This window comes from Callospermophilus lateralis, chromosome 11, assembly GCF_048772815.1.
Source record: "Callospermophilus lateralis isolate mCalLat2 chromosome 11, mCalLat2.hap1, whole genome shotgun sequence".
In the NCBI taxonomy this organism is placed as follows: Eukaryota; Metazoa; Chordata; class Mammalia; order Rodentia; family Sciuridae; genus Callospermophilus; species Callospermophilus lateralis.
In genome coordinates this window covers 31,219,782-31,243,646 of record NC_135315.1, presented here as the reverse complement: position 1 = coordinate 31,243,646, position 23,865 = coordinate 31,219,782, and the positions used below count along the sequence as shown (strand labels likewise).

At 43.4% G+C, this 23,865-nt stretch overlaps 1 protein-coding gene across 1 annotated transcript in view; it reads right to left on the bottom strand.

Annotated features, from left to right (window-relative positions):
* Scpep1 (serine carboxypeptidase 1) overlaps positions 1-21,858 on the bottom strand; it is a 31,401-nt gene extending 9,543 nt beyond the window's left edge. Inside the window, exons 1-8 of the mRNA XM_076870749.2 lie at positions 21,745-21,858; positions 18,077-18,225; positions 13,851-13,940; positions 12,876-13,031; positions 12,447-12,521; positions 6,460-6,532; positions 1,022-1,059; positions 305-433 (exon numbers count right to left, since the gene is read on the bottom strand). Of these exons, the coding sequence (XP_076726864.1) occupies positions 305-433; positions 1,022-1,059; positions 6,460-6,532; positions 12,447-12,521; positions 12,876-13,031; positions 13,851-13,940; positions 18,077-18,225; positions 21,745-21,826 (792 nt within the window). The 5' untranslated portion in view covers positions 21,827-21,858. The remainder of the gene's footprint in view (positions 1-304; positions 434-1,021; positions 1,060-6,459; positions 6,533-12,446; positions 12,522-12,875; positions 13,032-13,850; positions 13,941-18,076; positions 18,226-21,744) is intronic.
* Between the last annotated feature and the right edge of the window lie 2,007 nt (positions 21,859-23,865).

Sequence of the window (23,865 nt, the reverse complement as noted above, 5' to 3'; positions counted from 1 at the left end):
CTGGGTTTAATCCCTGGTATCAAAAAAAAATCTCCAAACTCTTTACACTTACACAGTCTTCTTATAGAAAACAAACAGTCAAGGACAAGCAAGTTTGGCAGGCATAGGTGACTTTCTGACTCTTTAAGTGGTCACTACACCACGGCTCAGATCCGTCAGATTTATCATTTTGCATGTAATTATTTCAGGCTTTGTGGGGAGACCCAGAAGAGACACCAACCCAATCCTAACAATACCAGTCCTAGGCCCCTGTACCCATGGGAAAAAGCCAAGCCATGATGGTCCTTGAGCATGTCCTCTTTACCTTTTCAATGATGGTTTCTGCTTTCCCCCACAGCTGGGTGGCCTCCGTGTAGAACCCTTTATTTACAGCATCCAGGACTTGCTCTGCGACATTGGACACCTCTGCCAGACCTTTGTCTTCCAGAAGAGACTGGAATGCAAAAGAAGAACAAAAAGGTATCCTTTACTTGGGGACATAAATCTGGTGTTGCAGTGGCCAGGGATGGGCAGGAGAAAGAGTGGGAGGAAGGAGACAGGGGAGCTCACATGTGAACGGGTATTGTCACAAGTCCCTCATCAGTCCTGGGGATCATGCATGCTAGGCCGGTGCGCTATCACTGAGCTACATTCCCAGTCCAAGTCACATTTTTTCATTATGTGAGAAATTCAGTAGAAAGTTAACTGAATTGAGAAAGTGGGTAGGTGGGTGTTCCCTATGATCCTTCAACTTTGAGGTGTATTTCCAATTTCTTATGCTACAAAGGGAGCTTAAAATTATGTCTCATATCTGGAAAAAAAATGGAATAAGTGTGCTGATTTTCTTTGAATTTCTCCCCAAGGCTGGCGGTTGCTTAGTCTCTCTAATTTAATTTGGACTAATTGTCCCTAAGGAACGTTGTCAACCACCTGTGCAAATTCAACTAGCTTCCTCTTGCCGGGGACAGGAGGAGGTCAGAGTGGAGAGGGCTGTGGGGCTGTTCCCCAAGGAGGGTGCAAAGGTGAGAACCCACTTACTCACCATGCTGTACAGGTAAGGTCCCCAGGAGAGCACCGAATCTAAAGAAATGACATAGGTACAAATTAAGTGGGGTGTGGCTGTCTTCCCAAAGAAATGCCTCATTGGCTTTCCTCCAAAGACAGGTGCTGGATGTCCAGTGGCTTCCGCTGTGAAGACTGCTGAGCTCCCCAGCACCCACACAGGAGGTGGGAGGAGGCCTTGGTGGCTGAGAGGTGGGGCGAAGCTGTGGGGCCTTCTGATGACGCTGAGAGCTCAAATTCATCTGACCTGATACTGGTCCAGCAAGGGTGTCACCCAGCAGAGTATCCTCACAGGCAGGCCGAGCGGGAGTGGTGCAGGCTGGGATCTGCAGTCGTCTAGGATTTGACAGCCTAAAATAATCTCCTGCCCTCCTATCTCCTCTCTGCATGTTTGCTCCTCCAATGGGGAGACTCTAGCTAATAACTGTGGCTCTTCACAGACAATTTTCAGTTCTATTCCACAGCCACACTCAGAAGAGACCAAGGATATGAGGGCACCAAACAGCCCAAGGAGACAAACAGGAGTAAGATAAATGCTTAAACAATGAGCATAGTAAGCTGGCCTAGGCGAGTTCACGGTTACCTGGTCACGAGGTGAGACAAGTGCCCTGGAGAGGTGCCAAGTAAGAATCAAGGACGTCAACATATAAAGCACATTTGAAAATGTCACTGCTTTGCTTAGAAGCCTTCAGTGCCTCCCTAAGACCAAGTTCCCAAAGTCTGTGTCAAATAACCTCAGTTCTTGTGCATGTGAGACAAGCACTCTACCAAAGGAGCTATAGCCCCAGCCCTCTGAAGGATTTTAATATAGGTTCCAGGAAAAGAATAGTTTCTTGGCAGGGCGTGGTGATGCATGCCTATAATCCCAGTAGTTCAGGAGGCTGAGGCAGGAGGATCACAAGTTCAAAGCCAACCTCAGGAACTTAGTGAGGCCCTGAACAACTCAGAGAGACCATGACTCTAAATAAAATATGAAAAAAGGTCTGTGGGGGAAGCTCAGTGGTTAAGTACCTGTAGATTCAACCCTGGTACCCCTCTCCTCAAAAAAGAATAATTTTTCATTGAAAACTTTAGGTTATGCAAAATGGATCCTCTTTACTGTAGGACTTCTCAGAGCCTTTAATATGCCTGTAGACTCCAGGGAGGTGGAGACAGTGTTTAGCACTTTCAAAACTTATGTGACCACAGAGCTCTCTGTAGCATTTCCTGGGACAGGTATTCTTTATTGTTCACCCTGAAAAATGCAGGCATCTCAGAGTATACCAGGTCCTCTGTGACCTAGCTAACATTCACCTCCCCAGTTTAAGCCTGGGGAGGTGGAAATACCAAATCATGGGCTGGGGATGTGGCTCAAGCAGTAATGCACTTGCCTGGTATGCGTGGGGTGCTGGGTTCTATCCTCAGCACCACATAAAATAAAGATGTTGTATCCACCAAAAACTGAAAAATAAATATTAAAACATTTTCTCTCTCTCTAAAAAAAAGAAAAAGAAATACCGAATCATTTATAATCCTCTAGTGCATATCATTTTCTGCTTGATATAGATCAGGGGTTGGCAAACTCTATAAAGCGAAAGATAGTGAATAACCTGACCTTACAGGCTAGCTGATCACTGTCGCAATTACTCAACTCTTGTCTGTGCAGACTCCAACCAGCCACACAACAGGTAAATGAACAGTGTGGCTGTGTTCCAATTAAAAAAATTACTGATGTAGGCGTCAGAGTCACAGTTTACCAACCTCTGATGTAGACCTGCACTGCCCAGAGGAACTTCCTGTAAAGCCAGAAATGCTCTGGAGCTGTGTGGTCCACAATGATGGCCAACAGCCATGTGTGTCTTTTTTTTTTTTTTTTTGTGGTTCTAGGGATTGTACCCAAGGGCATTCCACCACTGAAGTTCATCCCTAGCCCCCCAACCCCCCCTGCCTTTTTAAAATATTTTGTTAGTTGTCAATAGACTTTTATTTATTTATTTATATGCAGTGCTTAGGACTGAACCCTGTGCCTCACACATGCTAGGTAAGCGCTCTTCCACTTAGCCACAACCCCATTCCCTTCCCCACCCAGCCCCTTTTATTTTTTTATTTTGAGACAAGGTCTAAGTTACTGAGGCTGGCCTTGAACCTGTGATCTACCCTCCTGCCTTAGACCCATTGTGAGTTGCTGGGTTTACAGGCGTGAGCCACTGCAACTGGCTGGTGCGTGTGTCTTTCAACAGGGATTTCTGGGAAGAAGCCAGTGAGTGTGTGTGTAAGTATGAGGCCAGTGATCTGGAGAATACTTGCTGAACCCAGACATTCTCATATTGGGAGAAAGAGGAGCAGACAATCTTCCGAGTTTAGACTCTTGCAGTTTTTTCCCTCCGGTGGCTGCTTTACTTGCCCTGAATGGTGGCCCTACTTGTCGCTTATCTTAACCTAGAGAACTCCTTGTAATTGTCCTACCCACAGCCCAGTGCCTAAATGACACCCCGGGACTGAGATGAATCGCTTCTAATTTCTGGACAAGTTGGATCTGGTCTCTTGGGTATGAAATAATGAACCCCACCCTAGGGAGACTGACAGGGGTGACTACACAGGGGCAAGGGGATCTGTATACCCAAAGTCACTGGAGCTGCGACTAGTTAGAACCACTGTCCTGCAGGTTCCTATGTAGAAAAAGACTGTCTAGTGAACCTTTTCCGGTTCTCTTATTAACACTCTGCAGTGCTGGAAATGACGTCTGCAAACACTGGCCACTCAGGAAGCTTAAAGAAAACCAAGTAGCCAGGCTCCTAAGTCAGACCGAGGTGCAGTCGGAGAACAGTGCTACATCTGCTCCTGGGTGTGTGGCAGAAGACTCAGCTCCGTTCTGGGAAGTGACGTTGAAGGACATTCACTGAGGCAAGAGGGAGTTTGAAGACTGTGATCTACCTGAGTGTGGTATCAAACAGCTGGGATTCTTTTGATAATGTTCCCTTCTAGCTAGTGAAGAAAAAGTTGTTCATGGAAATTAACAGTACTTCTATCTCAAAAAAAAAAAAAAAATGCTTTGGGGATGGAGGAGTGATACTTAAAGTACCCGTGGATGGGCAGATTAAGATCTGGACAAGCAATTGACCAGATTATATTATCATGCCGTGTGCATGTGTGGATATCTAACAATGAATTCCACTACCATGTACAATCCTAATGTACCAATAAAAAGTATGGGGGGGAAAAAAGATCCAGACAGGCAAATTCATAAAGGGAAATGGTTTACGGCAAGGAGAGAAGGTAGATTCTGAACAGAATGAACAGCCTTTAGAAAGCCACGTGGCTACGCTTTCCGGTCTGCTGAGGTAACGTAGCATCGTGGTTAAGTGCACCAATACTGGCCCTGGTGCCTGGGTTTGAGTCCCGGCTCTAACACTTAAGCTGTACAGTTCTAAGAAAGTTACTTAACCTCCCCGAGTCTCTCTTTCATCACATACAAAATTAGGATAATAGCAGCATTCATGCTGTGCAGCTTTTGTAATGATTAAATGAAATTAGCACATGCAAAGTTTAGTGCTGTGATGAAACTGTGATTAGACCCCATGAGGAAGTGTGAGGACCAGCACTGGAACTCTGAGTCACAAATTACTCTTATCTGTGCTCCCAACAAGGATTGCTCAGTTATGGAACTGCAGCCCTCTGATGCATCTGACCTGATCGGCACCTTGTCATTGACATGAGCTACAGAGCAGTGTCTGACAGGAAGCTGCTGGTCCTTGTGCCTCTGACCAAGGCTCCTGCAGTTTTGTGAAGTCCTTCGAGGTCCCTCCGCCAAGAAAAAGCCAATAGCAGCCTTCCTTTTCAACCTAACTTGATTCATGCAATTTCAGTCCTATCCTGGAGATGCCAGGCTGGAGGGCCAGAAATAACCACTCCAGGGAGCAACAGAACATCCCCAATCCACCAGGGATGTGGCTCTTTAATAAGCCAAATTCTCTATTTAGGGGAAAAATACTACCTTTGGTCAATTGTTATTTTAAAAACACTGAGCCATAGTCACACATGATAAAGCATGAATGTACATTAAGAATTTTGATCACATCGACCCAGGGCTCTGACAGCCAAGGAAGTTCCCTTGTGTCTGTTCCCAACCCGTCCCATCTCTCTTCCAAAGACAACCCCTCTTTTGATTCCTAATTCTAAAGTTTGGTTTGTGAAAAGTCACCATTTGTTAATTTAGAATAGGAGTTTTCAATCAGCAATGATTTTGTCCCCCACAGGACATTTGGTGACATCTGGAGATTTGAGGGTGGGGTTACTGGGGATTGAACCCAGGGGTACTTAACCTCTGAGTCACATCCCCAGCCCTTTTTATGTTTAACTTAGAGACAGGATCTTTCTAAGTTGCTTAGATGCTGAGGCTGGCCTTGAACTTATGATCCTCCTACCTCAACCTCCCAAGCTGCTGGGATTACAGGCATGCGCCACCATGCCTGGCTGGAGATATTTTGGGATTGTCACACTGAGGTGGTGCTAATGGCATCTAATGAGCAGAGGCCAGGCCTGCTGCTAATAAATATCCTACAATGCACAGGATGGCCCCTCTCAACAAAAAAAAGTCACGCGACCCCAAATTGTCAACAGCCCTGAGGTTGAGAAACCCTATGGCAGTTCACCCCACTAAGATGATTACTTCAGACAGCTGAAGCCACACCCCAGACATCTGCAAATAAACAACTCCTGTAGGTGCTCCAAGAAGGATGCTAGGTTGTGAAACCCGTGCGCCTGAATGGCAAGACCTGACCATCACCTTCTCTTGCCATCAACAGGATGGAGAGATGGAAACTTCACCCTGAGTGCTCACGCCAACATCAGGGTGGTGGAGGGGACAAGCTGACAACACAAATTCGTCCTCTTGCTGAGTCACACAGACCTGCCTCTGGATCCTCACTAACCACTCATTCTGAGTGCCAGAGGGTATATTCCATCACCTCTCTGAGTCTTTCGGAATATCTCCAATTGCAAAATTCAATTCCTTTGTTGGGAGAATCTGAGAACTCAGTGCAGGGGTAGGTGCTCTGTCAATGCATCCTCACCCCACATTTCTTGGATGCTCCCGAGGGAAACACTTTCTGTGCTGACTTCTCCATGGACCCCCCCCTAAAATTTTGCTGCCTTGTTCTTTTTTTTTTTTTTTTTAAAAGAGAGAGAGAGAGAGAGAGAGAGAGAGAAGAGAGAGAGTTTTAGTATTTATTTTTTAGTTTTCAGCGGACACAACATCTTTGTTTGTATGTGGTGCTGAGGATCGAACCCGGGCCGCACGCATGCCAGGCGAGCGCGCTACCGCTTGAGCCACATCCCCAGCCCCGCTGCCTTGTTCTTTGATCTGGACCACACAGCCCAAAGTCTGAGCAAGGGATGGGGTAGGGAAAGTAAAGATAGGCCTACAAATTCTATACTTACCAACAGGGGAGATCCAGGAATCACCCAACGCAACCCCAGAAAAGTTGCACTTGATGGTCCCTTGCTGAATGGCCTGGAAGAGAAGCCAAGAAACACCCTCATGAGGGATCAGGGGCCTCAGCCCTTTCTCAAAGAGGCAGACCTATCCTCCACCTTTTCTGAGAACTTCTGCCCATCCTTTCCTAGATTCTCTGGCCATTGTAAGACCCAGGAACCCACCAAAGAGCAGGGGAGCTCTCCTGCAGCCATTGGCAAAACAAGGAGGAAGCGCCTGCTTCTCTCTCCTTTGTCACAGGGTGCTGGCAGGATGTATGTGAGGTCTGACCCTAGTTGTCTCTGGTAGGAACATGATCACACCCCCCCCATGAAGTCTGTGATCCTCCCAAGGTGCTTGGGATTAATGCCAAGTAGCAGTCACTGAAGGGCTGGAGGCCTCGAGGATGAAGCGGATGCCTTAGGACAAGAAACTTGAACCCCTGATTCTTTTATTCATTTAAATATGAATCTGTCCACTAACAGGAAATTGGAAATAACCTAAATATTTATCAATAAGATGAGCTACACAAATTCTGGTTATTTCCATGATGTATGAAAAATCTTTAAAAAAATGGTAAGGCTCTGTATGTACTGATATGAAAATATCTCCAATATATGTTGTTGATGTTTTTAAAAAAGAGAAATACAGGACTGAGGTCGTAGCTCAGTGGTAGAGCGCTTGCCTAGCACGTGTGAGCACTGCGTTAGATCCTCAGCACCATATAAAAATAAATAAAATAAAGGTCCATCAACAACTAAAAAAATATTTGAAAGAGAGAGAAAGAGAGAGAGAGAGAGAGAGAGAGAGAGAGAGAGAGAATTATGCATATTATACAAAAATGGGAAAAAATATAAATTCATGTAAATTAGTTTACACAGCCATGCAGTTCCTCTGGAACAATCCAGAAGCAGCTTAATAAGTGCTTAATAAGTGCATTAGGGAAGGGGGACAAAGGCAAGACTAAGAGCTTAAATAGCATTCTTTTTTTTAAAGAGAGAGAGAATTTTTTAATATTTACTTTTTAGTTTTCAGCGGACACAACATCTTTGTTTGTATGTGGTGCTGAGGCTCGAACCCGGGCTGCACGCATGCCAGGTGAGCGCGCTACCACTTGAGCCACATCCCCAGCCCAAACAGCATTCTTTTTATATTTCTTAAAATTTTTAATTATGTGAATATAAACTACTCAAAGATCTAGGCAGGCGTGGTGCTGCACAGCTACATGTAATCTCAACAACTCAGGAGGCTAAGACAAGAGGATCTGGAGTTCAAGGCCAGCCTCAACAATTTACTGAGACCCTGTCTCAAAATAAATAAAAATGGCTGGGGAGTTACCTCAGTGAAAAAGCACCCCTGGGCTCAATTCCCAGGACCAAAAAAAAAAAAAAAAGAAAAAAAGGCTATTAAGAGATCTAAAACAAGGAAACAGGACTGGGGATATAGCTCAGTAGGACAGCAGTTGCTAGGAATGCATGAGGCTCTGAGTTCAATCCCCAGCACCACCACCTAAATGAATAAATAAACAAAAACAAGAACATGGGGCTTAATGGTTAGAGTGCTTGCCTAGCACATCTGAGGCACTGGGTTCGATCCCCAGCACCAAATAAAAAAGTAAATAAATAAATAAACAAAATAAAGGTATATATATATATATATATATATATATATATATATATATATATATATAATATTATATTATATTATGTTATATTATATTATATATATAACACAACGAATAGCCTGACTTTGAACATCCGTATTAACGAGAAGGAATTATGCATTTGTTCGACTTTTCCAGAAGAAACTCATTTGAGTAATCTAAATAGTCCCAGGTAATAAGGGAAGTCTGCCTTGTAAAAGAGGGAACAGAATGATAGCACTTTGGAACTTCTAATGAAATCAATAGGCTAGATGAGAATTACAACCTGATGTTGAAAAGTGGATGAGGGGCTGGACACCCAAAGAGAGCAAAACCAACTCTACTCCCATAACTTTCTGTTGCAGGGGTGGCTAAAAGGGTTCAATAGAAAGATCCAACTAGACTGAGGTATTATGATATGCTTTCTGATTTGATGCAAAACAAATGCACATCAACTATGACAGAGGTCACCGATATTTTTAATAAAGGGTCAAATATTAAATGTTTTCGGCTTTGTGGACCAACCAGCCTAAATTAGTCAGTTCTGCCCCTGTGGTGCTGATGCAGACACAGTAATATGTAAACAACTAAACATTCTAACAGAGCTCTATTTATAGACACTGAAATTTGAGTTTCATACAACTTTTCATGTGTCATGAAATACTATTCTTCTTTTGATTCCTGACCACCTAAAAATGGAAAAGTCATTCTTAGCTCATGAGTCGTACAAAAACAGGTTGGGGGTCAATGTGACTCATGGGTCATAGCCTACTGACATCTGGCTTTTATTATTTTCTATTTAAAATGATTACCCTGAAGGCTGGAGTTGTGGCTCAGTGGTAGAGCACTTGCCTAGCATGTGAGAGGCACTGGTTCGATTCTCAGCACCACATATAAATAAGTGAATAAAATAAAAGTCCATCAGGGCTGGGGTTGTGGCTCAGTGGTAGAGCGCTTGTCTAGCATGCACGAGGTACTGGGTTCGATCCTCAGCACCACATAAATGTAAAATAGAGATATTGTGTCCACCTAAAACTAAAAAATAAATGTTTAAAAAAAATTTAAAAATATGGGTCCATCAATATCTAAAAAATATATCAAAAAACAAAATTTTTACCCTGAATGCATCAAGCCTTTAGATAGAACTTCCAGTTTTGTAAGAACTACAGTGAATAGAGAAATAGGTTAAATAATTCCACAAAGAAATTGCCAGACAAAGCCAAGAAACATGACATTCTATAAGACAAACGCTCTGGTCTCTTCAGCACATCATGGTCATGAAAATAGGGACTGTGCTAGAGGAAGACAGTCCTCGGGGACATCATAGCCAGATGTAACTCATGCATATGGACTGAATATCGGCTTGGGCAAAGCAGCTATAAAGGCCATGTTGGGACAAACTAATGAAGTCTGAATAGCTGAGATGAAAACTGGTTGAAACAGAAAGGTAAGGACAGAAGACTGAGGACCATGCTTTGGTTAAAATTTTTTTCATCTATCAAGAAAATATTTAGAAAGTTATATGCTAAGGTGTTTCCTATCTGGTAGGAAAGTTAAGAAAGTGAAGCTTGCTTTTTTTTTTTTTTTTTGGTACCAGGGATTGAATCCAGGGATGCTTAGCCACTGAACCACATAACTAGCCCTTTCTATGTTTTATTTTGAGACAGGGTCTTACGAAGTTGCTGAGGACCTCACAAAGTTGCTGAGGCTGGCCTCGAACTTGCAATCCTCCTACCTCGGCCTCCAGAGCCACTGGGATTACGGGCTTTCATTTTTACTTTGTACTTGCTGCATATTCAACCTCCTTTCTCTCTCTGTCTCTCAGTGGTGCTGGGAATGAAACTCAGGGCCCTTGCACATACTAAGCATTTGATTCTATCACTGTCTACATCTCAGTCTTGTATCTTTTTATTTTCTTTCTTTCTTTTTTTTGTTTCTTAGTTGTAGATGGACACAATATATTTATTTATTTATTTTTATGTGATGCTGAGGATCGAACCCAGGGCCTCACACGTGAGAGGCAAGCACTCTACCATTGAGCCCCAGCCCCAGCCCCTCTTCTGATTTTCTGTGACGCCCATATATTGCTTCTACAGGATTATTTTTTTAAAATAATTAATACATCTTTTTAGAAACACTCATACAAGCTCACCGCTACACAATTTAAACACAGAAGTCAGGAGAAAATGTGACTCTCTTACTTTGCCCTAATTGTGCCCCACACCAGCTAACTGTAGTTAAAGTTTTCTTCCTGACCCATCTTTGCCTTCACAAGCATATAAATATACAGCACTCATAATAAACCATTTGTAATAGATGTGTCTCTTCATTTACCAACAAGGTATCCAAAATTGTCCTACAGCGTGCCTGCCACACAGCAAAGGGTGACTTCCCAGCCTCAGCCTGCACCGCTCTCTCCACTCTTCATGACTGCAAAGTGTCCCACCACTTAATGTGAGCCATCCTCCTCTGACAGCCATCGAGCTGTTTGCAGTTAGTGAACATCATGAACAATGACATAATAAATATCCTCTGACAGACACATATGTGTAAGTATTTCTGTAGGACAGATTTTGGGGAGTGAAGTTATTGGGTAAATGGGCACATACATTTCCAAACTTGATACATGCTGCTAAATTGCTCTTTTTAAATGACTTACCCCCATAAATAAATAAATAAGTAAAAAGACTTAACAACGTCCATTCCCACCCAAAGCACACGAGGGTATTTATTTCTCTAACTTCTTACCCAAACTGGATGTTGCCAATCTTTTAAATAATTGCAAATTTCAAAGGTGTGGCTTACTATTAATAGTTGAAGATTTTTCATGTTTGCAGGTGCTTATCCATATCCTTTGCCCATGATTTTACTAGGATATTCTCTCTCTCTCTCTCTCTTATTTTTTTTTTTTAAAGAAATAGTAGGGTTTCTTCCTCTCAAATTCCTGAAAGCTGCTTGTGAATCTTTCCACTTGTTCACTACAAAGGTTGAATTTTTCTTTTTAATATTTTTTTTTAGTTGTTGACAGACCTTTATTTTTATTTATTTATATGCGGTGCTGAGGATTGAACCCAGTGCTTCACATATGCCAGGCAAGTGTTCTACCATTGAGCCCCAGCCCCAGCCCCAGCCCCTAGGATATTCTCTTATAAAAATGGATTTATCAGGCTGGGGTTGGGGCTCAGTGGTACAGTGCTTGCCTAGCAAGTGTGAGGCACAGGGTTCAATCCCCAGCACCACATAAAAAAACTAAATAAACAAAATAAAGGTATTGTGTCCATCTACAACTGAAAATATTTTTAAAAATAAATACATAGAAAAATAAAATGGATTTATTGATATATTGATATGACTACCTTTTTTTCTATTATATATTTGTACAAGTGTACATTTGTCTATATGTACATATTTGTGTGCACATACACATATACATAAACACAAACACATACATATACCTGTGTATGTATAATTGCCTATGAGGCCCTAAGAAGTTTTACATGTAGCCTAACAATGAAACTTTTCCTATGTGGCTTCTGGATGTCTCATTAGTTTTTTGTTTTGTTTGTTTTTGCTTTTTTTAGTACTGAGGATGAATTCAAGGGTACTTTACCACTGAGCTACACCCCTAGCCCTTTTCATTCTTTGAGACAGGGTCCTGCTAAGTTGCTGAGGCTGGCTTCTCATTTGCAATCCTCCTGCCTCAGCCTCCAGTGTCGAACTGGGATTTACAGGTGTGCTCCACTGCACCCAGATGGATATTTTATATCATGAAGGAAAGCCTGTCCTACCCAAGATTATAAAACTTTCTATTTTCAGGCTCTCTTATAGTTTTAAGTTTCCAACTATTTTGCGTTTTAACATTTTCATGTTTAGATTTTTAATCTATCTAGAATTTAATCTATCTAGAATTTAATCTAGCCAGAATCCAACTTTATATCTCCATACCATTTATCAAATATTCTGTCTGTTCCCAAAAATGTGAAATGCCATCTTTGTGGATGGTTCCCATACAGGTATGGTCCATGTAAAAACTGCATACATCACACACACACACATAATATAATCTGTTTCTGATTCTTTATCATGTTGCATTCAATCTATTGGTCACTATGTCAGCTCCACAGTTTTACTCAATATGTAGACAAACGACCTTCACTGTTCTTAAAGCTTTTCAGATATTATTCCAGACTTCACTCTGCATATATAAAATCCTATTCAAAGTACATTAATATCCTATTAAAAAAACATAATTAGTGTTCTTTCCAAAATCATAACAATAACAACAACAACAAAAAAAACCCTCCCTGTTACCTTGTAAAGTTCTAGACCAATGCCAGCAGCCATTTTTCCTCCATAGGATTCTGAGAAAATGTAGAATGGAACCGTCTAGCAAGAAAAGGAACATACAAACAATGAAATAGCCTGACTGCTTCTAATTCACACAAATTAATTTAAAATTTTTATTGCTTGTAATGCCCAGGCAAAACAAATCTGCTTTTATCTTTCTCTCCATATCTGATTATTTTGGTCTGATTAGCACAATGACTCCAGGGTCATTCTTTCACACTAGAGCCCTTTAGAAATGACAGAAACAGAGCCCACAACCCACCTCAGGAGCAAAAAAGGGTTTATCTGAAATCAGCGGGGCACTGAACTCTTGGGAAAGCATACATTTATTCTGATGGATGTCCTGTTGCGACTGCTAGCCCTTTACTTAGCTGCTCCTAGGTCTTTACATACCTGGAATTCTTTGTGGCAACTGAAGAAGGTCTTCAGGAGGACCATCATGTCAGAAGCCACCGTGGCGAGGTCCTTTGCATACGCGTTGCTTTTGTTCACATAACTGAAGCCAGTGCCCACAGGATTATCCACAAAGAGGAGACTGGCAGCCTGGAGCTGCAGGCCACAGAGAGAACGAGATGGTGCAATCAGTGGACATTTCTATCATCTCAGAGGAGCTCAGGAAAACCCACGCTATGACCTCGGTGTGGCTGGTGGTGATGTCTTGCTGCTAAAAGGGATTTTCAGAAAAGGGACAGGAACGTAGACTGCAGCATAGAAAGTGAGGCCAAAAGGAAAGACAGACACATAAATGGTGATCAAAGACTCTGAGCAGTTGCTTTCCTAACACGTGAGTGCATGGAATGAATGTAACACGTTAGTGCAGGTAGCCCCAGGTGGTGCCCGTCTGAGCAAGAAGCAGGACAGAAGAAGCAGGTCACCCAGGGTGGGCCCGGCAGAACTGGAGAGAGAGGAGGGTGTGGTTCCCGTGGAGTAAGGGGAACTGGGAAAGGAAGGGGTGGTAAGAATGAGGGGAAGGGGAAGACTGAGAACCAGAGGCCTCAAAAATGGAGGAACTAGGCTCTTGGAGTCACAGTCAAGACACCAGGTGGACTGGAAGGGAGGACTTGCAAGCGTGGTCAGAGGGTGGGACCCTGGAGTCTAAGATCACAGAGATGGCCAGCATGTTGGTAAGGACAGAGCCCCAGGTGTCCACTAGAGTAGGTTTCTACAGGCAGATAGAGAAAGGCCGCCAACTTGGAGAAGAGATGAGTGCAGGATAAGGTGTCCTGAGAAATAGAGAATCTGGCTGAAGAGGAAGCCTATAACAAATGACCAAGGCCTCGGGCAACACAGACAGTGAGGACTGCCAACTCTGCGACCCCCCGGGAGAGGCTGTAGGACAGGAGCAACTGGGGGCTGCCATCCTCGTACCCAGGTGGTTTTTCGTGGTTTGAGATGACTGTCGAGGGGCCCGATTTCCTCAAAGTTTCCAAATCCAGTGCTGGAGCCGCCTGGACCACCCTGTGGAAGAGACAGAAATCAACGAAGTAAACCTAAAGAAAACCGAGTCAAGGGGCTGGGGTTGTGGCTCAGAGGTAGAGCGCTCACCTAGCATGCTTGAGGCATGAGTTCGATCCTCAGCACCACAGAAAGGTAAAATAAAGATACTGTGTCCACTTAAAACTTAAAAAATAAATATTAAAAAAAAGAAAAGAAAATCGAGACAAATCTTAGTCATCACAGTGGATGAGCCCGATCACTATAAACAACTTATGATTTAGTGATTGCTTGGTCAGTCTGTGCAAGATGCATGTCCCCAGAGACCCACGGGCTCTGGCAACAGGCTCTTGTGGTAACTTCTGAAGTCCTCCTCTTTGAAAGGGCAGAGCTGGCTAAGAGGCCCTCAAGGGAACCTTCCTGCTTCCTGATTCTCTGAGTTTGAACCTTGCCCCCTACACCGCAAAAGACTTTTCAAAAAACAACTCTAACCCTTCTCACTTCAAAGAAGAGCAGTAGGCCCTGAAGAGGGGATGTGGCTGGCCCTGGGCCATGCAGCAATTAGGGGCTCTGTGGGGACTATCTGGTTCCTGTGATGAACCCCTGTGGATAGACAAGGGCTCAGACTGAGAGGCTGCTTGGTCAAGTCAACTCCCTGGATATAACGGAGCAAATGTGCAAGTCCCGGCGCAGGAGCGCTTGATGTGTGGGCATCCAGAGGCAGGGCAGAGGCAGGATTCTGCACGGAAGCTTGGGGACACTGCACTGTGACGGGCAGAAGTTCCATGGGCTCTGAAAAGCTCAGGGAGAAGAAAGGGGAGGAGGAGAAAGAAATGAAGGGGCAAAAGTGGGGGAGGTTGGGTGGGCTTTCTGATGGCAACAGGAGATGGTCAAGGGAAGGGAGGGAGCCTTTCTGGAAAACTCTAGTGGGCCAGCTGAGTTGGGGGTACATGACCGCATTATCAGTAAGGCTCAAGGCCCAGAATAAAAGGACCTAGCCTCTCTTGTGCACAGTCAGATGAGTTGGAAAGGGAGAGAAGATGGAAAGGAGATCATTCCAGCCCAACAGAAACCCAGGCAGTTTGTGCAAGAAACTCTAAAGAAAAGAGAAGGGGGAGGCAGGGCTGAGGGCTGGCTGGACCCCCACAAGGAAAGGCTCCTCACACTAGAGCCGCCACCGACCCCAACCTTGCTAAGACACACTGGAAGGCCACGACTCCCCTCGATTATAGGCACTTTCTATCTTAAGATTTCCCAACACAGCAGTAAAAAGTTCACAGTCCAGTGGGGGATGTTCATCTCGTGTGCCGACAGCAGCCACAACAAGAGGAAGGCTGCGACTGGAATGTCCCACCACGGGAAACAGAGGAGTGAACCACGCCTGCAGGGTGGGCTACGCTGTCAGTTAGAATCAAACTATGAAAACGGTGTGGCAACACTGACAAATGCTTACAAGGCAATATGAAACCCAACTTTTAGTCAGGATGGGACAGGATCAAAGTGAAGAGTCCCCCTGAAGGCTCCTAAGGCCTTTGGTAGGGTGTGGTCTTTAGGGACCAAATGAGAAGCCGGCTGGAGAAGCCGGCTGGAGGACACTGCTGTTCTAGCTGAACACACACAAGATTGCAAAATCTTCAGGATGGGGCACTACCGTGGTGGCCCAGGGCTACCCAGCGACTCTGAAATATGGTAAGTGTGTCAGTGGATCAAACGAAGTGCGTACATGACTTGAAAGTATCCCTAAAATAGCTTGCTACTCCACTCCTGATGTGACCTCGATTCTCCAAGATCCTCTGGAGAAATCAGTGCGTGAGTCCTTGGTAGATTGCTACGAGAGAACGCCTTTCATCTGAATTAATTGTTTCTTCTTTAATCATATATGTGTATTTTTTTTCCTTTTCCCTTGAGCCTCTAGGGAAACGGAGAAGAGCAATCTTTGTGTCTTCAGTAGCTAACCTTTAAATAGAATCTCAGCCTGAAAGGTTAAACTAACTAACCAAAGGTCACAAATGGCACAGCCAGAGGCCGGAGGCTGGGCAGAGATTGTGGGGCAGAGTCCCCCTTCCTTGCAGCTGTCTGAGAGGGGGGACTCTACCACTCAACTTTGGGGATGGTGACTTCAGATCCAAGCTGCTGGATTTCCTGATATTTTGAAAGAGGAAGGAAACGTCCTGATTTTAAAATCTTGGCAAACTGGTTCAAGTTGACCCAGTAGTCAAGCAAAAGTTTCTGGAATCGGGTGTTTTTCAAATTGTTTCCCAGAGAGCCTAGAAAGTACCTGAGGGAGGCCAGGGACTAAGAGGAGGCCGTACACACAGGACTCAGCACCCCCTCCCACCCCAGCCTCAGCACTTCTGTTTTATCTGCTCTGGCCCCTGTGTGGAAGCTTTCACCTGTGGGTAAAAGAGTTCTGCTGATGAACAAAAAGTCTGAAAACCATCCAAATCGCCCCGCTTAGAAAACTAAGGCTCAGAGAAGGGTAGGGTCTTGCCATGGTTGAAAGCGGCAGGAGGGCACTGAAAACTGAGGTCTCTGGCTGAACTGGCTGGGCTTGTCCCAGACCTGGCTCTCCCAGGTAACCATGCTGCACCCTCCCCTCCAGCTGCCCCATCGGGGCTGGCTGACACACGTAGCTTTCTCTTCTGAGCATTTTCCTATCAGCAGCCTTGGGCTGAGCCTCACCTGTAGCCCCTAGAGGAGGTATGTGTGCTAATCCTAGAGAGAAAGGACCTTCTCTGAAAAGTATCCATCTTCCCTTCATCTCAGCTGAAAATCTGCAGAAAAATTTGGCAGACAAAGCCTGGGCACTGGGAAGCATTTTTTGGAGGAAGTCCCATTTGCATCCCATGGAGATAAGTACCAGGGTGCCCTATTTATTGGCCAACTGGGCCATGCCCACGTTTTCCAGAGGCTGAAGCAAGACTGTTCTTCAACCCCTCCCTTGAGATTAGTCTTCCAGGCGTGGCTATCTCTAGACAGATATTACAGGAACGCAGGAAGTCTACAGTCAGAGCTCAAGGGTAAAATGCAAACACATTTAGGAAGAAGGGTAGGGCCTAACATTCACACTAAGATATAAAAGACTAGTAGCAGTTCTTTGAAAAGATGAGCTTTTCTGGGGATGAGGTATTAGGGTCCAGGAGAGGATCCTGGGGAGGGGGAGAGGAAGGAAAAGAAAAGGTGAGGGAGGTTTGATGTATCTTGGTCTTTGCTTCAGAACCTTCAAACACTTTCTATCAGTATAAAACCAAAGACATCATTAGTCAAGGTTCCTGCAACTGTCTGGCCTCAATAATAAAAAGACCCTGGCAGCTGGGTGAGATGGTGCACATCTTAATGCCAGTTATATCGGAGGCTGAGGCAGGAGAATTGTAAGTTTAAGACCAGCCTGAACAATTTAACAAGACCCTGTCTCAAAATAAAATAAAAGAGCTGGACGTGGTAGCTCACACCTGTAATTCTTGGGAGGTAGGAGGATCCTGAGTTCAAAGCCAGCCTCAGCAAAAAGCAAGGTGCTAAGCAACTCAGTGAGACCCTGTCTCTAAGTAAAATACAAAATAGGGCTGGGGATGTGGCTCAGTGGTTGAGTGTCCCTGAGTTCAATCCCTGTACCCAAAAATAAACAAATAAATTAATTAATTAAATAAAATAAAAGGGCTGGAGATGTAGCTTAGTGGTAGAATATCGCTGGGTTTAATCCCCAGTACCACAAAAACAAACCAAAAAACCCTCAAAAAAGGCTAGACTCCCTTTACCCTCCAATTTCACCTCCTTGGCTATACCTTTTTCTCAATTTGCCTCAGGATGCCAAAGCCCCAAGCCTGGCTGCTGGACCAAACCAGACTTTAACTGTTGAGCTGTGAGCCCTTAGGAATAAGCAAAGAGGCCAGGTACAGTAGTACACGTCTGTAATCCTAGCAACTCAGGAGAATGAGGCAGGAGGATCACAAATTCAAAGCCAGCCTCAGCAACTTAGTAAGGCCTAAGCAACTTAGCAAGACCCTGTCTCAAAAAAAAAAAAAAAAAGTTAGGGGCCTGGGGATGCAGCTCAGTGGTAAAGTGTCCCTGGGTTCAATCCACAGAACCAAAATAAATAAATAAATAAACTGAGAGAGGGAGGCCTGGTCTCAAGGTGAGGCCAGGGAAGGAAGTTAGTTTACCTGAAGCCACATGACCAGGGGCAGCTCTGAGAAGTTCTTGCAGGGGTTGGTAGTGTAATAAAGCCACCAGAACATGTGAGCATCCTTTCTGACGGTTACATAATCCCATGCTTCCTTGCCCTCTTCTGTGGGCCAGTCAATGACAGCTCCTGCAAAAGAGTCTCAAGGTCATTTTCCTGAAGATTGTCAGGTGAATTCCAGACCTGGTAGAGATAGCCATGCCAGGCTACAAATGTCTCGCAAACGGTTGGGATTACAGGCATGCACCACCATGCCCAGCTAATGTTTGAATTTATAAAGAAGTTTAGGTCCTTTCAACACTATAAATCAAAATAAATTCCAAGTAACCAAGTGTTAAATTTTAAAATTAAAAATTAAAGTGTTTAAAATTTAAAAATAAAACAAAAATATACACAGGCAGTCCTCTCTATCCACAGATCTTATATCCTTGGATTCAACTAGTTTTGAATAAAAAATATTTGGAGCCAGCAAGGCACATGCTTGTAATCCCAGCAGCTTGGGTGGCTGAAACAGGAGGATTGCAAGTTCAAAGCCAGCCTTAGCAAAAGCAGGGCACTAAGCAACTCAGGAATACATTGTCTCTAAATAAAAATACAAAATAGGGCTGGAGATGTGGCTCTGTAGTCGAGTGCCCCTGAGTTCAATACCTGGTCCCCCTCACCAATTGGGGAAAAAAAACAACAAAAAAGTATAACAACTATTCACATAGCATTTAAATTGTGTATTAGTATTATAAGTAATCTAGATATTATGTAAAAGATATGGGAGGATGTGTGTAGGTTATATGCAAATACTATACTATTTTATATAAAGTACTTGAGCACTTATGCATTTGGGCACCCAAGATGGATCTTGGATCCAACTGGATACGGAGGGATGACTGCAATTGAATATTTTTCTGACCTCTAGATGAGAAAAGAATTTAAGCAAACTCCAGAGATTATAAGGAAAAACATTAAGAGGTGAAGGCAGAAACTTGTCAATTTTCTACACAACAAAATTTCTATACATCAAAAATTAAATTGGCCAGGCACGGTGGTACATGCCTATAATCCCAGTGGCTAGGGAAGGTGAGACAGGAGAATCATAAGTTCAAAGCCAGCTTCAGCATTGGTGAGGCACTTAGCATCTCAGTGAGACCCTGTCTCAAATAAAGTACAAAATAGGGGCTGGGGATGTGACTCAAGCAGTAGCGGGCTCGCCTGGTTCAATCCTCAGCACCACATACAAACAAAAGATGCTGTGTCCGCCGAGAACTAAAAAATAAACATTGAAAAATTCTCTCTCTCTCTCTTCTAAAAAAATAAAAATAAAAATAAATAAATAAAGTACAAAATAGGGCTAGAGATGTGGCTCAGTGGTTGAGTGCCCCTGAATTCAATCCCCGGTACCCACGACAAAAAAAAAAAATGTAATTAAGTTGAAGAGCTGTGTGCTGGGTGTGGTGGCTCACACCTTTAATCCCAGCAGCTTAGGAGGCTGAGGCAGGAGGATCACAAGTTTAAAGCCAGTCTCATCAATTTAGCAAGATCCTAAACAATTTAGGGAAACCCTGTCTCAAAATAAAAAAATAAAAAAGACTTGAAATGTGTCTCCTCCGTCAAGTGCCCTGGGTTAAATCCCCCTTACCTGCCCCCTCCCCCGAAAAGTGTTGGAGCTATAGCTCATAGCTCAGCGGTGAAGCAATCCTCGGTTCAATGCCCAGTACCAAAAAATAGGCAAACAGGAAAGACAGATCTGTAACAAATATACAAAAGAATAATTTTCCTTAATTATGTAGATCAATTTTTTTTCAGAGGTCATGGAGGTAAGGATCAGACCAAGGCCTCAGCATGTGCTCTACCAATAAGCTATAGCCCAATTAATTTTTTTTAATTTGGAGATATATATTTTATATATTTCTTATTTGCTGAATGAAGAGTAAAAAATATATATATATGTTTTTATTTCCTTAAATCCTCTCATTCCGATTTTCCTTAGTTAACTTTTCTCTAGCATCTGCAAAATATGTATTGGAAAGGGGTAGGATAAATTACATTTTCTGTCACCTTTTGTTGAAGTAATAACTTCCAAATTACAGTATCTTTTTTTTCTCAAAGCCACTGGGTAGGTTAAAAAAAAAAAAAAAAAAAGATGAGAAGAATTCCCTGTGACCAAGTTTTTGCCTTCTTTTTCTTAAATTTCAGGCATCATTAGCAATTAAAACAAAAGCTTGTCCCAACTAAGGAAGAGATGGGCATAGATGAGGAGATGATGTTGTCTTGTAAATTAAAAGAACGAAGAAAGCATGGTGTGGTGCACGCCTGTAATTCCAGAGCTTGGAGGCTGAGGCAGGAGCATCCTGAGTTTAAAGCCAGCCTCAGTAATTTAGTGAGCCCTAAGCAACTCAAGGAGATCCTGTCTCTAAATAAAATATAAAAAAGAGCCAGAGATGTGACTCAGTGGTTAAGCGCCCCTGGATTTAATCCCCAGTACCAAAAAAAAAAAAAAAAAGAAAAGAAAGAAAAGAAAAGAAAAAGAAAGAAAGAAAATGAAGAAACTGGGCTTGGTGGCACTAGCCTGAAATCCCAGTGACTCTGGAGGTTGAGGTAGGAGGATCACAACTTGTGAGACTGTCTCAAAATAAAAAGGGTTGGGGCAGTAGCTCAGTAGTAGAGAGCCCCTGGGTTCCATTCCCTATAAGGGTGAGGGGGAAGGGAGGGTGGGGAGAGGGAGAGAGGGAGAGAAGGAGAGAGAAGAAAATCAGAAAATGCCCAAGAAATAAAAGAGAATGGCTAGAATATTACAGGTGTGGCTAAAAGGCTCTATATACAAGTAACAGGAGATTATAGTCTCCTTGAAAATGACTGATAAAACCTGAGTCCCTTGAAAATGACAGAGGTTTTAATTTCTTGAAAACGACAGAATTTCAAGTCCCTCCAAATCTAACCCCTGGCACTTCACCCTTCCCTGACAATGACCATTGTAAAATCTGGAGGAACATATTTTGCATTTCTGTGACCCAAGCTGAAGGGACAGATAATTACCATTTTACAAAAGAGAAAACAAGAACTGTTAAGCAACTTGCCTGAGATCACAAGACAAGTTTGTGGCTAGTTCATATTCTCTGTTGTAGACTCAGACGGGGAGATATTTTGCTGAATAAAGTGAAAATCAATTTGCAAGTCATCGTATTTAAACACAAATTTGTTTTGCCTGTTCCAATCAAGCAGACGAAAGGGCTGGTTTCTGATAGGGCTTTCAGGGGTCTTTCTGACAGTCTACTGCAGGCTTATAAGACCTTATAACCTCATCTGGCAGCCCACCATACCAAAAAAAAAGGAAGTAGACTTTAGATCATGGAAATCTCACTGATCGGCAGTTTCCCCCAAATCACACATTGGTGCACAATTGCGTATATATAGGCGTAAGGGAGAAAGGAAGCACTAGATCATCCAGAGCCAGAAAAGGGTAGAAAAATACTTTGAACTGAAAAAAGAAAAAAAAAAAATAGGCGAGGTTCAAAAGCAATATAAATTACTAAAGAACGAACCAGGAAAAGAATTTTGTTTTAAAAACCACAAACCCACTAGCAAAGTTTCACCCCTAGAGAGAGACAGGGGGGTGGGTGCGCACCCGCTGCTGGTGAGCTTTTTGCTGGAACCTACCGGTGCTGAGGCCCAATAGCAGCGGCAGCAGCAGCAGCAGTAGCCACCGCGAGACAGGAGAGCTCCGCGGCGCCAGCTCCATGATGAATACAGCGCGGCAGCATCAGCAACAGGCTGGACCTGGAGCCCCACCACGTGACGGCGATGGGCGGGGCCTGGGCGGGGCCTGGGCGGGGCCCGAGCGGCCGGGAGGCTCGCTGCATGCAGCGCGCCCTCTGCCGGGCAGGCCAATCAGAACCGCTGCCCCGGCGCTGGGCCAATTCTGCGCGCCTGCTTGCTTAAGTGGTTCTCTGCGGTTTTAGGGAGGAGGCATGTAATGCGTTTATTCGGCTTCAGTTGTGCACATACTGTAGGGAAGTAACCAATGCCCCTCCGGCTCCACCCGTCTTTGCCTTCTTCAACAAAAGGCTGGCATTTTAAAAACTGCCACATCTATCCCCCACCATCAGACTAAGCCTGAACCAGCTGGTCATTGGAAATATGGGATTCCATTTTCAAAGATTTTTTAAAAACTATTTTCTTTTAAAATTACATAGATCCTGAACATTTTGTAAATGTGAAAAAAAAAAAGGTAGATCATACATAACCATTATTGACGTCTAAGGTACTTTTTCATAGTGTTTTACTTCATTTTTTCAAGCACAGTAATAAAATGCTCTGTTTCTTTTCTGTGTATCTAATTTGTGATCAACATTATTCCGTATTGCTACCTTACCTCCAGGACAGTCATTTTAAACCGGGGATTGGGGTTTTGGAAAGGGGAATGAAGAAAAAGTGGACGCAGAGATTTTGGGTGTGTGTGTGTGTGTGTGTGTGTGTGTGTTAGAGAGAGAGAGAGAGAGAGAGAAGGGTCATTTTTATCTTAGGAGTTTACTGAATAACTCACCTTTCAAAGCTAGGAAACAAATACAGTAAAAGCTACATGAAGGTCAGACGTACTTCAAAAACTTAGTTTTAAAAGTACACACAGCAACTTCCTCCCACCCCCCCCCCCAAAAAAAGGAAACCAAAATAAAGTACACTGTGGTCCCTGCATCTTGCTTACTTCTTCGCTGGGGTCTCTCCCACGCCTCATAAATCTACACATCTGTTTTACTCTATATCCTCTAGAAGGACACAGCCCAGAGAAAAGAAGCATGAGCCCAGGTTCTCTCCTGCTTCCGAGTGAGATGGTTCCCAATGGGTGAAACGCCAAGATGCAGGTATCAGAGGATCATCATCTGGGGAAACACTTGGAAGATAGTAAAAGTTATACCTTTAGACCAAGTGTGGTGGCACATGCCTATAATCCCAGCAGTTTGGAAGGCAGAGGATGGTGAGGTGCTTAGCAATTCAGTGACATTCTCTCTAAATAAAATACAAAATAGGGCTGGGCTGTGGCTCAGTGGTCAAGCGCCCCTGAGTTCAATCCCCAGTACAGAGAGAGAAAGAGAGAGAGAGAAAGAGAGAGAGAGAGAAAAAAAAGTTATACCTTTAGTGAAAAAATAAATAACTTTGCTGAGTATGGTAACTTCTAATTCAGCCACTGGAGAGGCTGAGACAAGAGGATTGCAAACTTGAGGCCAGCCTTGGCAACTTAGCAAGACCAGTCTCAGTTAATAATAATAATAATAATAATAATAATAATAATAATAATAATGGAAGTAGGTCAATGGGTACAACACCCCTGGGCTTATCCCCAAAACAGCAAACAAAACAACTATGTAGCAAGCACCATCCTAAACTGTGATCTGTTATCACCAGAGCTTCAAAGGCACATACCATTCCACTACAGTTACTGTGTTAGGTAGGATTTCAACTTTTCACGACAAATTAACATTATAATAAACATATATTTTTGCATGTATGAAAAAACATTATGTTTTTTCATATCAGGATTATTTCTCTAAAGTAAAATAGAAGTGAAACTATTGTACAAAAGGCTACTGTGTTAGTCAGCTTTTTGTCACTGTGGTCAAAATATCCAAGAAGAACAAGTTAAGGGGGCTGCAGAGGATATAGCTCAGTTGGTAGAGCATTTGCTTTGCATACACAAGGCCCTTGGGTTCAACCCCCAGCACCACAAAAGGAAAAAAAAAAAAAAAAAAAGAACCACACACACAGCTTAAGGGAGGGAAAATT